The sequence below is a fragment of the Apodemus sylvaticus genome, chromosome 17 (genome assembly GCF_947179515.1).
Source record: "Apodemus sylvaticus chromosome 17, mApoSyl1.1, whole genome shotgun sequence".
Classification (NCBI taxonomy): domain Eukaryota; kingdom Metazoa; phylum Chordata; class Mammalia; order Rodentia; family Muridae; genus Apodemus; species Apodemus sylvaticus.
The window spans coordinates 23,242,537-23,260,116 of record NC_067488.1 but is presented as its reverse complement, the minus strand read 5'-3'; the positions used below and the strand labels follow the sequence as shown (position 1 = coordinate 23,260,116).

Below are 17,580 nucleotides of genomic sequence, written 5' to 3'. Positions count from 1 at the left end.
GAATAGATGAGTTAGTCTCTAGACCTTACTGGCAGCCAGTCAGTCAGTCTGTGAGCGCCAGATTCTGTGCGAGAGCCTACCTTAAAAAACAAACCTGATATCGACCTTTGGCCTCCATATGCACGTGCACACAAGCATGAACAGGTACATACTTAAGTTACACATACACACATACAATATGAATTGTGAGAGAGGATGGATAAGGAGGTGACAAAGTGCATGTGGACAGGTGAAAGTACTTCAAAAGTTCTATATGACATAGTAGGGTATCTATAATTGGGCAAATTTAATTAATTATATATTTTAGTACTACTAATTAGAGAAAATCTTGAGTGTCTCAACACACACACACACAAAAAATTCATATTTAAGCTGATTACTATCCCAATTAGATTGATCTGGCCCTTAGACAAATTTAATCTGGAATTGGACTACCTAAATATGTACAAAAATTATACCCATGAAATTTTTCTTTTTTTCTCTCTCCCTTTTTTTATTTTCTATATTCTTTGTTTACATTCCAAATGATTTCCCCTTTCCCAGTTTCCCCCTCCCCATAAGTCCCATAAGCCCTCTTCCCTCCACACATTCCTCAATCAACCTCCTCCCACTTCCCTGTCCTGATAACCCCCTACAATGCTGCATCAAGCCTTTCCAGGACCAGGGCCCTCTCCTTCCTTCTTCTTGGGAATCATTTGATATGTTAATTGTGTCTTGGGTATTCAGAGCTTCTGGGCTAATATCCACTTATCAGTGACTGCATTCTATGTGTGTTCTTTTGTGATTGGGTTACCTCACTTAGGGTGATATTTTCCAGTTCCAACAATTTGCCTAAGAATTTCACGAATTCATTGTTTTTAATTGCTGAGTAGTACTCCATTGTGTAACTGTACCACATTTTCTGTATCCATTCCTCCATTGAGGGACATTTGGGTTCTTTCCAGCTTCTGGCTAAAAAAAAAAAAAAAAAAATAGGTATTTTAAAATGCCAATACTTTTCATAGATTAGAAATCAAAGTCGGGAAAATTAATAATGAAACCCGAAGAATAAGTTGGGGAAACAGAGTTTGTGGGCTGTCCTTGAGACAACTATCTTAGCATGTGCGAAGACTGAAAGGCAAGTTCATTTTGTGGTCTGGGTAGGAACATTTGGTTAAAGAGAAATGTAAGTCGTGGCTCCCCCAAAGTGTCCAAGACTAACAGAGCCTGGCTGTGACTGGACCTGTGATTCACAGACACAATGAGAAAGTACAACCTGCCTCTCGATTCTGAATCTCAAAATAAAAGATTCTGAATCCTAAAAATAAAAATGTATTTTTCCTACTTGCAAAGATGATTTCTCCTTTCCTGCATGAATTATTAAGCTATAAAGAAAGCTAGGTAGATTTCTGGAGCGCCAGGAGGGGATTTAGGCTGGAGTTTGGGAAGGTTAAGGTCATTGTTCTTTTTTTCACTTAAGCTCAATAACAATGGGGGGGGGCGGGGAGCAAATGAGATAGTGAAATATTTGTGATCTGGCTGGGTTCTAGAAGCTGAAGTTGTGTCAATAGCTTGAAGCTGCGCAGTTGTTTTCTGAAGCAAACCTAAATCTTTGTGTGCTTTGGTGAAGAGCAGACAGAGTGGGGAGGGGGATGTCGGGTGGGGGCGGGGGAAGGTTCCCCCCCCCACTCCTCAAGCTGACCTCTGACCTCTCAATCTTGTGCCTCATCTGCCCTTTTCCTCATGCCCCTTCCATCTTGTTTGAACTCTGTGACTGTATTGTGGTTTGTCAAGCACTTTTGTTGTCTGTTAACCAATATCCCAGGGCGACTGATGTAAGCTGGTGTGTAGATTACACTGCTTCAATATTATTTGCCTTAGAAAGGTCTTTTTTCATGCCAACTTCTGCCTGTTTGCAATGGGTCTTGTCTGTGTTACCTTCATTCTGTGTGGATACCCAGAGGCAGTATACCCTGGGCTGCATGCTCATTATAGATGACAGCATTGTCCTTGGGCCTTGAGCTCTTAGAGGACAAGAGCCCGAAGCCACTGGTACTTAGTATCTCTATTCTTCAGCCCAAGGCAAAGAAGGATCTTAAGCTTTCAATGGAGTGATATGCAGGAGATAAGGGCCAGGATTGGGCCTGGGGAGGTAGCTCAATTAGCAAAGTTGCTGCTGTAAAAGTATGAGGATCTGAGCTTGTATCCCCAGCATCTAGGTAAACAATGGATATGGCAATTTCCTGCACTTAATCCCAGAACTGGGAGGCAGAAACAGGATGATCTTTAGGGCTCACTGGTCTGCCATTCTAGCCAAGTCAGTGAGTTCCAGGTTTAGCAAGAGACTCTGTACTAAAAAAAAAAAATAAGGTGAAGAAAGACAGACCTTTGGTTTTGACTTCTGGTTATGACAGTACGCATGTACATACCCCCTGCCCCCTGCCACATATACCATGAACACATTCAAGGGTGTTGGGGAAGAATATAAATCATCATTAGCAGAGAGGAAAGAAATCACGCATATCATATAGAATTGTTTACAACAGTCGAGTAATTGAGTGGCACGTCGCAAGCAAACCGGGCCCTGAGGAAAGGAGGGATATGGTGGAAGATGGCGAGAAAGTCATGAGGTCTGGAGGAAGGAAGAGATTTAGATCACCTCTATCAGTGTTTGATGGGTGCTCTAAGGAGGGGTGCCATATGTGAAAATGGCTGCTCATGGCTGTCTTCTTCATGGGACAGATGAAGGGATAGGCTTCAGTACGAGTCTAGAGAAATACATTGGTATCTTAGACACTGTCCCATTGCTGTGAAGAGAATCCATGACCAAGGCAACTCTTATAAAAGAAACACTTAATTGGGGCTGGCTTACGGTGTCAGAGGCTTAGTTTGTTATCATCATGGTGCGGGATGTTGACAGTAGGCAGGGCAGGCATGGTGCTGGAGAAGTAGTTGAGAGCTAAATCTGATCTATGGGGGAGGGGGGAGAGAATAAGCAAAGTGAGCCTGGCATGGGCTTTCTCAGAACCCCAAAGCCCCACTCCCAGGGACATACTCCCTCCAACAAGCCCAATGCTCCTAATCCTTCTAATCTTCTCATATACTGCCACTCCCTGGTGGCTAAACATTCATATATATAACTTTATGGGGGCATTTATACTCAAAGCACCATGCTCAACAGCTTCTCAAAGAATCTTGATGCTTCTGCTTCCAGCTGAAACTGGGAAATTCAGAGGCAGCAAACATAAAAAAAAAAAAAAAAAAAAAGACCTTAATGGAAATGTTGAACCTCAAAAAGATTTGGTCTGAGTTTGGAAGGAAAATCTGGGTCAGTTTATGGCCCCCAAGTTCTATTGCTGGGATTTGCTGGCTTTAAGTTTGTTTATTAAATTTCATTTATTTAATAATATTATGGCACATTCTGATTCTTAGGGGTGGACCCCCAAGTTTGGCAGCTTAACTGAGGCTTCCACATCTACTGCAAGGCTCAGAAAGCCAGACTACCCAGAAGTTGCTTGCATAGGGATAGTGTGGGCCACTCTGCCGCAAATCAGCACTTCTGCTTGGGAGGGTTCTATGAAATCCTGTGTGAATATTTTTTTTTTCTCCACTACTTGCGTAGAGGGGTTGTACTTTAATTAAAGCAACATGTATATATAATTTAATAAGTGCCTGCCAGAGTTTCTCTAATAAAAAATATAGTAAAAGCAGCTTTTATTCTAAATCATTTAGGGAATTGTGAATTTGTTAAGCCTCAGTCTCTAAATATGTGGGCATGGATGGACCCCAGTTTCAATAAATCTATGGAGTTTTAGCCTATCCCAAGTGGGTGAGCCAAGATGCAGGTTTTTTGTTTTGTTTTGTTTTGTTTGGTTTTTGTGGGTTGAAATAAAGGTTTTAGTACCAACTTTCATCTTTTACCTCAAAGTGTAAGCAAGGTCTCAGTGACTATCTTCTTAAAGGAGCCCAATTTTGCATTTCGGGGCATTCTATGAGTTCATTGGTAAGAAGAAAGCTTCTCATAAGTATTTGAGGGGCCCTGTTAAAGACCCTGCTAATGTTATCTATACATGTTTCTTTAAGTCCATTCCTAAAGATACAGCTGCTAACTACTCTCTCTTTCTGCTGAAATAATGCATATTTCAGTTGCAGTTTGCAAGTCACGGTAAGAGAGAGTCTTCTTAATTGAACCCTTGACTAACCTGATATACCTCTTCAGGGGTCAACTCATTTAATTATGTAAAATGAAACCTATTGGCTTTCCAATTATCTGACTCATCTTAGATTTTACTGGATGTTTCCTCGCTATACAGACCTCTAAATCTGATAATTTCCAAAAGCATTATGGTTTTGACCTTTGGTAAGGTGGTCGGATGAATCACAGAAGTGTTAGGAAAACTAACTTGATCAAATTAAGAAGTCACTGTCTAGTTAGTTAATAAGTAGGCTAGCAAACTTTAGGCAACCTGATTCCTCTTCCAACATTTTACATTTGATGTAAGGTTGACTATGCATTGAATATAGATTTTTCTTTCTTTCCTAGAGAGACATCTCCTGTATGGACGACCTGCAGTGCTTTATCGGACTAGCTATGATATCTTATACCATACGGACTTTGAAAGTGGTTACAGTGAAATATTCTTAATGCCTCTCTGGACATCATATACCATTTCTAAGCAGGTTATTGAGAAAATTGGGGACTGTGCTCTTTATTTGATGCAATAAATATTTTGATTAATAGTACAATTTTACCTTAATTGTTCATGATTGAAGAAACCTTCTATTGCATCTATGTAATATTATTTATGTGTGCGTGTGCACACACGCATGTGTGTATACACACACACCACAGCGTGCCTTTAGAGCTCAAAGAGCAATTTTTGGAGTTGGTTCTCTCTATCCACTCTGTAGGTCCAGGGATTGAACTCAAGTGTCAGTCTTGGAGGAAGTATTTCTTCTTGCTTCACTGCAAGATATTTTAAACTACATTCAGTTTTCTGACTGTTCTACTGTATTATGCTAAGTGTTAAAGGGAACATACCAATGCTGTTAGGGTTTTTTTTTCTTACTTTGTTTACATTTTGCCCAATAGTTACAGAGACCACCAAGGTTTGTTTGTGGGTTTTAATGGATATTAACTTTTAGAGCAATTTGGATTTAGTGAAATGAGAGAGTCCCCAAAAACATCCCTGCTCAGCCTGAGCCTGCATCTTCTTTATATTAAGTTGCTAAGAATTAAAAATAATTATTAGATTTATTCAGATTATGTGTGAATGCTTTGCCTGCATGTATGTATGTTTATGCTTCACATGCCTTAGAAATGATAGGACATAGGATCTCTTGGAACTGGATTTATGCATGGTTGAGAATCACCAAGTGGGTTCTGGGAAGAGCAGCAAATGCTCTAAACTGCTGAGCTATCTCTCTAGCCTTCTGTTTGTATTTTAATTTAAAAAAAAGGTTTTAACTGGAGTTTCAGCTTCATAAAGATGAGATACAAAGCTATAGGTCAGAAATTACAATAATTTATTTTGTAGTTTTAATATATATTATATATCAAATATATATTCTTAGAGATAGATGTATTTTCAATTCATAAATGTAAATGACAAGAATACTACTTTCCCATCAACCTTGTTTATTTCTGTGTGTGCATACCTGCAAGTTCATGTGCGTGTGCACACACACACAGACAGACACAGGTATATATGCTGAAAAGGGATTTGTGTGTGTGTGTGTGTGTGTGTGTGTGTATCTGGTCCCTCAGGAATGCCATGCACCCCCACCCCCGTTTTTGAGCCAGGTTCTTACACTAGCTTGGAGTTTGCCAAGTAGGGTTGGCTGGGTGGATAACCAACAGAGGAGACCAGCCTGTCCAGCTTCCTTACATTTTAACAGTAGGATTTCCTCTTTGTGTATTGTTTAACTTCATTGGTGAAGAGATTCTACCGCAGGAAACTAAGAGTTTGAAAATTATTGGCTTATTGTATTTAAAACAAAAGGCTCTAAAAAAGAAGTTAAAATATCTGAGCATGGACTATGGTAAGCTAGTGAGTTTGGATTTGAGCTATTCAAAGTAGATGTTCAGCTTTGCTGAAGTCATTTCGTCTTATCTCTGGAATAGCATCACCGAGTGTCTCTACTCTCCATGCAGGCTGAGGTCTCCAGCATCCCAGAGCACCTGACTAACTGTGTTCGGCCTGATGTGCGTGTGTCTCCAGGATTCAGTCAGAACTGTTTAGCCTATAAAAATGATAAACAGATGTCATATGGATTCCTTTTTCCTCCCTGTAAGTTGCAGCAGGTTGGGCTTTGACAACTGTGTGTGTGTGTGTGTGTGTGTGTGTGTGTGTGTGTGTGTGTATGTGCATGCACAACACATATGTATGCCTTTGTCAGAGTGGGAGGTATATTCTGGGGTTGAAGCTTGTTGCTTAAGATTTCAGTGTTTTGGGGTTTCTTCATGGAAAAGCCCTTGTGAGACTGTGACATTTTCCCCAAATAAGCCTGAAAATGACCAGATTTTAAATAAAGTACAGACAGGGGAAGCTTGTTTTCCTTCACATTGTTAAAGGGAATCTGAAAGAAATAGCAAGTCATTGGGAGATTAGTTCTTTCTTGGGACAGATGTTGTGTTGGCTGGTTCCATATGGTTATATGATTAGCATTTGCCATTTTTTTATCCTCCTTTGGCCTCTTTGACCTGGTCCCCTGCTGGAACCCTTCTCACCATGTTCCGCTCCTATTTCTATGTCCTTGGGTTTTTTTTTGTTTGTTTGTTTTTTGGTTTTTTTATGTGTGTGGCCCATTGAGTTTAATAAGAGTCATTTTGCCTGAGCGTGGGAGGGAGGCTATTAAGTGGCACAGTCCTGCAGAGGTGATTTCCTGAAGACAATTATGGCTCATTGTCTTAATGACATTTTTAAGAGTCTAGGTTATAATAATGAAATTGAAGAACTACAGACTGAAGTAGGTAGGAAGAAATGGGCTGTAACTACTTCCTGAGAGCTGTTGAGGGATGCAAAGGGATTGAGTGGGACTGCTGGATGAAGCTGATAAGGGGGAGTAGAAGAATAGATCTGGGGCTGGTGAGATGGCTCAGCAGTTAAGAACAATGACTGCTCTTCCAAAGGTCCTGAGTTCAAATCCCAGCAACCACATGGTGGCTTACAGCCATCTGTAATGAGATATGACGCCCCCTTCTGGTGTGTCTGAAGACAGCTACAGTGTACTTACATATAATAAATAAATCTTAAAAAAAAAAAAGAATAAATCTGATGGCTTCAAACTCTTTGAGTTGACCTAGAAGACTGAATTTTCTGTTGATGTCCATATCGGTAAGCAATGGACTCTGTTTGCTCTACCACCTGATGTTTAGATCTGAGCTCTTCGCCAGAAGCTAAATATGATGCTTTCCTCGTAACCAACATGGTTCCAATGTACCCCGCCTTCAAACGTAAGTACAATATTTACCCAATAAACTGTTACTTAGAAGGTAAATTTGCCACTTACCTTTTCTATCTCCATGCTGATTTTAATAATACCTTGCAACTGTTCAGCTTATAAGTTGTGAGGATATTTCATATAAATTCTCTGTAGGTGACCTACCTGGGCGGGAAGTCACTGAGTCATCTAGCCTTTGCTTATAATTAGGAAATTGCCCTCATAAGAAGTGACCCAGGTCATGAAGTGGTAGAGACAAACTTAACCATAATTGCATTTTTTTCTACCCTGCAGTTCTTTCTATTTTAATGCTTATTATTTTTATGATGCAGTCTTACTGAATTCTAGAGGCCGCTTGCCACTTCACAACATCTATATTTATTTACTGAACATGTCTGCAAAGGCCACAAGCACCCTTCTCCTTTGGGGTGCTTATGTTTTCTGAATATTGACCCTAAAATCCAGAAGAAGATTGTAAATATTCTTATTTATCAGAATATTAATTCAGATAGGGTCATTCAAATTCTTATTTTAACTTTGCTGAACATATAATTTATTTGTTTACAGGATAAGAATCTTTGGTTCATAGTGATTCTGTGAATTGAAAAAGTACCATAAACTCTGGCTCCCAAAACCAAGTTCTAGTCCCTGGGTTGTGACCATTGGCTATGCAATAAAAAAAAAAAATGTGATTTTTTTTCCCAGTACTATGCATGGAGCTCAGATCCTCAGACACATCAGACATACAAACCCTCTACCACTTAGGTCTGTCATCAGCCTCTCATCCCTTGTGAGATGGGACTCGAGATGCTGCCTTTGAGCTTTCTTTCCTTTTCTTTCTTTCTTTCTTTCTTTCTTTCTTTCTTTCTTTCTTTCTTTCTTTCTTTCTTTCTTTCTTTCTTTCTTTCTTTCTTTCTTTCTTCCTTTCCCCTCCCCCCCCCAGACAAGGTTTCTCTGTGTAGCCCTCACTGTCCTAGAACTCACTCTGTAAACCAGGCTGGCCTCGAACTCAGAAATCCACCTGCCTCTGCCTTTAAGCTTTCTATGAAGCTGAGAACCATCTCAAAATCCTATGGTCTTTACCTGCCAGCGGCTGGGTACAGTCATTTGCTACCACATGCAGTTGATGCAGTACTGTGGTGAAACCCTGACTTTGGATTTAATTTTGCCTAAGGCTAAGATACTTCTGCTCACACTGTAACTATCTGGTATGCTCTGCCCCCACTTCTCCGCCTGGGACATACTGGCTCATTCTGCTTTCACATCTTGGCTCTTTAACCTCTACTGGGAACTTTCCCTGACTCACTGGGTCATGCTTCCTGCCTCCCTAGCATTGCCCCCTCTCTTTTATCTTTCCTTTTGCAAGTTCATAGTGCACCACATAGAGAACACTTGAGAACAGGTTCTGATGAGTCATAACGGCTCTTGCCTCCTGACATTGCACTTGAAGAAGGCATTCTGCAGAGAGTTTGTCTGAACTGAGTGTGTTTGGGCATGAAGAATTGATTTGTGTCTTTGCACAGGTGTTTGGACTTATTTCCAAAGGGTTTTGGTGAAGAAGTACGCTTCAGAAAGGAATGGAGTTAACGTAATAAGTGGACCGATTTTTGACTACAATTACGATGGCTTACGTGACACTGAAGACGAAATTAAACAGTGAGCTTTTTTTCCCCTGTTCTGTGTGAGATGCCTAAATTCTAAGATACCAATCAATGATATTCATATGCTAGAGAGGAGCTTATACTCTTAAATATTTTTTCTTTGAATTTCATCTTAAAATCTTTAGTCATTTTCCATCTTTGATTGACTGTGACTTTAATAGTTAGAATAAATTTAATGTTTGTGATAGACATATATTTCCATTTTATGCTAAAAATGTATTAGTAATATTTTTGAAATGACCGTTTATTCTTCAACAACTCTTCAGTGAGACATTTTCATTATTTTTAGAGACTTTTGGAATCTTTTCTACTTTCAGAGCCAGTATGTCTTATTAGAAAGTTGCATATAGACTTTGGTTGACTCCAATTATCTCTCTCCCCTTGGGGTTATTTGGGATATAAAAAGATAAGGTAAACGCTGTGCTTACAAGAGGTATGTAGTCTAGTGCATTTACACATGCACAAATAAACAGAAATCAGCACAGTGTTCAAATAATAAAGATACTTTATGAATAAAATGCTACCTTGAACTATAGATAACTAACAGTATTTTCAGGAATTCAAAAGAAATTTCATCTTCATTATGTACTCATTGTTGATCATTTTGGAACTTTTTAAACAAAATTAAGTTCACTTGATTTCAAGATTTAGAAATGATTGAAATGATAATCATTCCAAGTCTCCTGAGGAATTTAAATGTGTGAACTTTGTTCTACTGGAGAAAGCTCATTTCATAGCCCTGGGCGTATCTCCTGCTCTTGACTATTAGTGCTTCCTTTATACCAAACTCAAGATCTCAGTGTAGACCCAAAGTGCTCTTTTTCCTCTACACCCAGTGTCTTGTGCTTCTAGACCATTTTCTATATCTATGACAGTGACCTTTATGAAACACAAATCTAATATGACGCTCCATATCCCCCATAACTTCCATGGAATAGCTCCTAAATTCCATCTCCTGGCAGCCACAAACCATCGCAATTTGTCTTTCATTGATTCCTCCAGCTCTTTGCCAGTTAGCATTAGCCCGGTCACTACTGGCTGCCACCAACTCTTCAGTCCAGCCACTTGATCTTCTCAGGATAGCTTTCCACCTGGCTGAGGCAGGTAGACAATTCCAGGCATAGAGAAGAACATCAACTATGTTTAAAGATATCCCAGGGGGCAAACTGAGTGTCCTAGATACCAGTGATGGGTAAGCATTTTTAAGAGGATGTTTGATGTTCCTTGTAACTTTCTTTCCTTTCCTGGCTCAGGTATGTGGAAGGCAGCTCTATACCTGTCCCCACCCACTACTACAGCATCATCACCAGCTGCCTGGACTTCACTCAGCCTGCAGATAAGTGTGATGGTCCTCTCTCGGTGTCTTCTTTCATCCTTCCTCACCGACCCGACAATGATGAAAGCTGTAATGTGAGTTCGGAGGCAGAGTCCTCCAGGATGCGTTTTTATACTTACCTTCTTATCTTACATCCCCAGCATTGAACCAGATGTATTATAAAGCATTGGGAGCACCCACCTGAATAGAAAGAGGAACTGATCCAAGCAGAACTTTATTGAAAATATAGGGACCTGGTATCCTATAATAATAATTCTGTATTTATCATTCTGTGTGTGTGTGTGTGTGTGTGTGTGTGGTGCATGTGCATATATGTGTGTATATTTAGCACAGTTATATTTATATGTTCAATTTTGACAAATGATGAAGTGCTTGAATGTTTTCAGTTTCACAAAAGAACATTGCACCAAAAAGGAAAATCACAAAATTGTGATAATAGGGTACAATAAGAGTTCAAAGGAATTAATGTATTAATTTCTTCTTTTATGGATGCTTGAAAATATTCACAACAAAAGCTTATAAATACACACACACACACACACACACAGACACTTCTTAGGTTATCTTTGGCTACTGTTTATGAGAATTATGGTAGCCATTCCAAAGCACAGAAGACACCTGTATCATTTACTGTCACGTGGATAGAGGTGGGAGGCAGAATGGTATAATGAAAAGGCCTTTAGCAGGCACAAGAGAGATGGCTCCGTGGTTATGAGCATTGGTTGCTCTTCCAGAGGACCAGAGTTCAATTCCCAGCAGTAATATAATGGTTCACAACCATCTGGAACTAATCCCAGGGATTCCAATGCCCTCTTCTGGTCTCTGTGGATACTAGGCATGCACACAATGCACAGATGTCGATGCAAGCAAACTCCCCATATTTATAAAATAATTAAAATATATTAAATTTAAATAAGAAACAGTTAACAATAAGACAAGATCTCTGCTGTGTGTATAGAGTTAAAACTCAGGAACAAATATAATCTGTACATGTATCATTATTATGATGGAAACTCTGCTGCAAGCCTGGGTCTAGAACTAATAGCTGATATACATTTATTTCATTTACTAGAAGGAATGAGCATGAAATCTGTAGAGTAGGATTGTTAGTCAATAAATTACACTCAAATTCCTAAATTGTATTAAAATGTTCTAGAAGAGAAACCACTGTGTTAGACAAAAGCCATAGACTCCTAGGCAGCCTACCATATGAGGCTGCAAATAAAATATCCACAGCAAGAAGCAAAAAGCCATAACCGCTCATTCAGCCAAGATCATCATCTTCATGGGCATGTGACTCTTGGACGCTGGCTTTAGTTATTAATGAAGAATTTAGGTCAAGAATGGTCAAAGCAAAATAAAGACTTGAGTAAATAATAGAACTAAGAACTATGGTATAGGAAACTAGTTACGTTTATCTAAAACATTGGGTGTTGATGGAGGATAATGTTTTACACTGGATTTTTTTGCCAAAAGGCTACAAAGTGATGAGCGATATTTTAAAAATTGTGTATAATCAAAAATTTAAGTTTTTTGATTATAAGTTGATTTCAAAACTTTTGATTAAGTTGAATTAAAAACTTTTGATTAAGTTTTGGAAAGACTCAGTGAAGCAGTATTTGGCAAAACCAGAACGGGGAAGTGGGAAGGGGTGGGTGGGAGGACAGGGGAAGAGAAGGGGGCTTACGGGACTTTCGGGGAGTGGGGGGCTAGAAAAGGGGAAATCATTTGAAATGTAAATAAATTATATCGAATAAAAAAAATTAAAAAAAAAACAAAAATTTAAGTTATAGTGGTAATCATAATAATAATGGTTGTAATAGCCACAGAACGAGTTGTTAACCTTGTACCGAGGGCATGCCATGATCCGCATATTGGCAGGAGCCTCAACATATATGGTTCCTGTCATCTGATTGCTCCGTAAAGTTTCTTTCTTTTTCCTACCTTTGCGTTAACTTCTGAAGAACCTATATTTAATAAGGGATGATGGTTAGTTGGTGGGATAAGGAATTTTAAATTCGACAGATAACTAGAAGATATCTGTAGGGAACTTTGGCAGTTTTTCCTATTGTGCAACTAGATAATCAAGAACAAAATGTTTCATCAAAAGGAAAACATTTAGGTTTTGCTTTCAGGAGATAAATTATGTTGGAGGAGGAGGCTGACCATGGTGTTCAAATGGTATTGGCAAGACTCATAGGAACGAGGGCCCCAGAGACTGAGCTGAGGTGTCATCTCAGATACTTAACAAGGAGTCTGGAAGGCAGAAGTGCTGTGGCCAGAGGGTTTCTGGGTCCCTGGTGGGTGGTTAGAAAGGAGGAGGAAGGGGGAGAGCTCAAAGTGTGAAATAAGCTGCCAGGAGCTTGCTGGCATGTTTCCGCTGTGTTTGTTCATAGGGGAATGGAATACCCCTTGTAGCTTCACCGTAACTCCCTTGAGAAAACCTCAGTCCTACTAAAAGCCAGCTGAGAGGTAGACTGCACACATGTGAAATGAAACTCAAAATTGCTCTGAATTTTAAAGATAAAGTAAAGGTTATATAGACAGTTATTCTAGGCTATTTAAAGTACATCTCAGTACTTGGAATCTGGTCCTTGCAGGACTGTGGCAATGGTGAGTTTCAAAGGATTGTTCCAAATTTAATGCCAAAAAAGTTCTAGGTGACAAAGTGTTTCACCTGGAAACACTGAACTTCTGTCCCCAGGAGTCTTTTTCTGATCACTGGTTCTTGAACCTACAGAAAGTTTGGAAGGTCTTCCAGAGAACTAGCTGATGCATAATCAGCATGCTTCTTTATTAAGAATCTTAAGTTCAATAGCAACTTCTCCTATTTTTTCTTTTTAAGTTTACTTTTAAAACTGCTGTGACTTGAATCTATAGACCTTCTTTGGGAGGAAGTTCAGGAGAAAAATAAATAACCTAGGGTTGTGGAAACAGTTCAGAGGTTAAGAACACTGGTTGTTTGTCCACAGTACTAGGGTTTAATGAGGTAGCTAACAACCATCTATAATCCTAGTTCCAGGGTGTTGGTTGCTTCTTCGGACTTCCGTGGACATCACATAGAGGTGCTGCTGAAACATGCAGACAAAACACTCATACACATACAAATAAAAACAAAATTGAACTTTAAAAAGAATAAATACCTATAGCATAAAAATAATCCTGGATTGTGGTTTTGGTTGTATTAACATTCTGTTTATTTTTAAACATTTTCTTTCCTATTTTGGCACATCTAGGATGAACTATATATTAATTTTATTAGTTTTATATCATGAATTATCAGCAAACACATTTTTCTTTTCATAGAGTATAAAGGCAATTTATATTTTATTTACATGTGGTGTATTGTAAATTGCCTTATGACAAGTTAGAGACAAGGTTTTAGCATGTGGATAGCAGCAGACAACATTCCTGGCAATTTATGTCTCAAGGAAAGAAGTAGAGACGGTTTTCCACCTTTGAATTCTTATTATTCTGACTTGTCATGATTTTGAATGGGAAAACTTTTCCAACTCCATCCACACATTCACACAGAGCACTTACTAAGGAAACACTGGACTCACTGACCAATGAGAAATCCAATAAAGGAGCAAAATATGAAAATTCTCCCGAAATATAACCTCATGCTTACCCTGAGGGGGTCTTGACCCATCAGGAGACCTCCTACTTTGTTAATTACATGGTCATGCAGAGGACTGGTCAGTAGCATTGTGGGTAGAGCTAAATTTAGGTTGGACTATACTGGGAGTTGCAGAAATCTTGGTTAGGTTAGGCAGAAGGTTATGAAAGGCCTGAATCCTCTCTTCTGCCTGCATAGCCATTTCTACCCTTTGCCTGGAATGGCCAGGCCTTGGTTTCCTGAACCAACAAGCTCATGCTACATATTTAGACTTGGCATGAGCTACTGTCATTCTTGGTTCAGGTCAGTGTGGGTTGGCGCTTTCTGAGAAAACTTTTGCAGGTTCACGGGCCTTGGTGGTTTGTTCACTCTTGACTAGCGGTCAAGAGGTAGGAAAGGGTGTCTGTACATTCTTCATCCTGGGCTCTGTAGCACTCTGTAAACTTCTCTAAAGACTCTTGCTGGACATTTAAATTCAGAGGCATTAGGTTGTGGTGTTATTTGTGAAGGCCTTCCTATCCCTGGCTACTATTGAAGGGCACCTTGCTTTATTTATAGGATACCCGATTCTTATTATTTTCCCCCAATGTTTCCTCCAAATTGAAATATTTTTTGAGACATGGGGGGCTTCTTCATCTGAATTATGCTTTAGATTCAAATGAGACATGAAATACATCGTTCTGTTGTTCAATCCAGGTTTTAGCCTGGATTTTTTTTTCCCAACAAAACCATTTTATATGAGCAGTTAAGACAGAAGGAGATTCCCTTCCTTTCTTTGGTGGCTTACTATTGTCTAAACTTCTCTTTCTTTCTTCCTCTCCTTTTAAATTTTTTCCTACCCCCCCAGCATGCTGTTGACGGTGCATTAGTTAGTATCCTTGTCAATCAATGAAGCTTAGTGGAGTCAGTAGCTTCACTAAGTCATGGAAGCAAGGAAATGGAGGCATCTTCTTTCCAACTCAGACTTTTTGCTCCCCAGAAAGCCAAATGTATCAATTGACCTGTTTCAAGCTGGACTCGTTATGAGATAGATAGTAACTGTCATCACCGAGATAAGGGTGTGTTGGCTCTTCTGAGCAGGAATACACACGTAGTTTCCTATGTTAGGCACTAGCTCTCTGCCTATTTTGTGAGATAGAAGAGCCTCCCAGGTTAAGTGTGTGCTGAATCCAACCCTGCATTTGATGGCTGAGAAGAAACATGATCAGATTCTGCAGGGTTGACAATTTTCCTCACTTTGATTTGTCTTCTTAGAACCTAGTGAGAACAATGCCTTTTCATATAACGTTTCTCATTTGTTTGGTACACCTTATCTTTTGTGAGAATCACTACAGGCATTTGTGGGGCATTCCTGACAGAATTCAGTAAAGACAGGAGGGTCAGGTGGGAACAATATGCTTGGGTCTGTGTGCAGGAAAATGACCTTGTCTAACCTTGTCTAGAAAAATCTGATTGCTTCCTTTCCCTTGCAGAGTTCCGAAGATGAGTCAAAATGGGTAGAGGAGCTCATGAAAATGCACACAGCTCGGGTGCGGGACATTGAACATCTCACCGGTCTGGATTTCTACAGGAAGACTAGCCGTAGCTATTCGGAAATTCTGACCCTCAAGACCTACCTGCATACGTATGAGAGCGAGATTTAACTTTCTGGGCCTGCACAGTATAGTCTTAGCAACTGGTGTATATTTTTATATTGTGTTTGTATTTATTAATTTGAAGCCAGGACATAAACAAAGAAACAAAGAAACAAACAAACAAAAAAAACCACTTAGTATTTTAATCCTGTACCAAATCTGACATATTAAGCCTGAATGACTGTGCTATTTTTCTCCTCTAATTCTTAATGTAGACAGAGTCGTGTTCTGAGCAGAGTTTATAGCGAACACTAAAGCTCATGATCCAAGTAGAAGCTTCTACATGGTGCTGCAGGTTGAGTATTTGCATTGAGGAAATACTAGTTTTCCAGTGCCCAGTCACCACGTGTAGTCCTGTTCTGTATCGAAAGACTGATTTTGTAAGGGTGCATTCATCTGCTGTTAACTTTGACAGACATATTTAAGCCTTATAGACCAATCTTAAATATAATAAATCACACATTCAGATTTTCCCTGGTTCTGTGTGGCCTTTGTTTCTTTTGCAAATCTGGGGCTTTCCCTCAGGTGTACGCATGCGCATGAGGGATGCATTTCTTGCATTGAGTTCTCTTCCCAGCTGCTTCCTTGATATTTAACTAGATGATGGTATAGGTACATACATACAGCAAATCAGAAGGGCAGAGTTAAAACAAACTAGATCGGGGGAAGACACAATTGTTTTGTAAGGTATTTCAACTTTGAAAAAAAATGGTCTCTTGATTGATCCAGTTCAAAATTCTCAATAGTAGATTCAACTTCAATTGTTTTATGGAGTTAAGGATATATCATTAGCTGATTGAACATGTGCAAGAAACTGTTCAATTCCAAGATCTACAAAAATAAAACCTTTATTAATCATATATTCTGTAGAAAGCATCCTCCTAGGGGCTAGAGAGATGACTCTCAGCTAAGAGCACTGACTGCTCTTCCAGAGGTCCTGAGTTCAATTCCTAGTACCCACATGGGGGCTCACCGCTATTTGCAATGGTTCCCTCTTCTGTTGTGTGTGAAGACAACACACACACACACACACACACATACCACATGCGTGTGTGTGTGTGTGTGTGTGTGTGTGTGTGTGTGTATGCTTAGCAACTATAGAGAACGTACAGAGAAGACAGTAAGCTGAGCTGTAGACATAAACGTGTACATAATTGACCGACCAAGGCAGAGAAGAAATGCCAAAGGGAAGTATAAGGTCACAGTACAATGTCAGAAGAGTATGAAATGGGTTGTGGGTAATTTAAAAGCACATAGTTATGGTAACTGTACAATCACATAGATATACATTAACTATGTACAGCACATAGTTGATGGACAAAGCCAAGAGGTTATTAAATATTGTTAATAATATCATGGAGAAAGGATGAAGTTGTCTTGTTAACATCGACAATAATACGGTCACATTGCCAACAACTGCTGGTCTTACAACTGCTGGTCTTTTTTTTTTTTTTTTTTTTTTAAATTAAGTAGAAGCATATGGCTTTATTTCCACTGTGGTAGTCATCACAACTGTTCCTTTTAAATCTATTTTCATTGTTGTGATAATCACAATTATGGACTTTTGGTAGATGAAATGAGTTTTTTAATTTTTCTAAAAATTCCTTTGTAATGCATTAGTTTAAGAAAGAAGGAAGGAACCGTGTCACGTGAAGGAAAACAACATTACATCAAAAGGTGGTGCCAGGAGTGTGTGAACATTCAGAGATGAAAGAGGAGCAGTGACATCTGAGAAGTAGAGCTCCTAATTTACTTTGGAAGGAAGGAGTGACTGTGTGCTTACCAAGTTTAGCTCTCTGTTGGGTACTCACTGTTGCAGGCATGTCTCTACTACTTTGTATGCCTTGTGTTGTATGCCTTCCTTGAAAAACAGGAAGCCTGGGGAAGATTTTTGTGGACTGGGCAAGA

At 39.4% G+C, this 17,580-nt stretch overlaps 1 protein-coding gene across 5 annotated transcripts in view; it reads left to right on the top strand.

Moving 5' to 3' along the window:
- The window catches only part of Enpp2 (ectonucleotide pyrophosphatase/phosphodiesterase 2), a 121,497-nt gene extending 105,354 nt beyond the window's left edge, over positions 1 to 16,143 (top strand). For 3 of the 5 annotated variants that reach the window (XM_052160692.1, XM_052160691.1, XM_052160690.1), the window contains exons 20-25: positions 4,523 to 4,659; positions 6,134 to 6,269; positions 7,358 to 7,435; positions 8,946 to 9,078; positions 10,337 to 10,493; positions 15,511 to 16,143. In XM_052160692.1, coding sequence (XP_052016652.1) covers positions 4,523 to 4,659; positions 6,134 to 6,269; positions 7,358 to 7,435; positions 8,946 to 9,078; positions 10,337 to 10,493; positions 15,511 to 15,681 — 812 coding nt within the window. In that variant the 3' untranslated portion in view covers positions 15,682 to 16,143. The remainder of the gene's footprint in view (positions 1 to 4,522; positions 4,660 to 6,133; positions 6,270 to 7,357; positions 7,436 to 8,945; positions 9,079 to 10,336; positions 10,494 to 15,510) is intronic. The other 2 variants (XM_052160695.1, XM_052160693.1) reach the window with 1 other exon arrangement.
- The last annotated feature ends 1,437 nt before the right edge of the window (positions 16,144 to 17,580 follow it).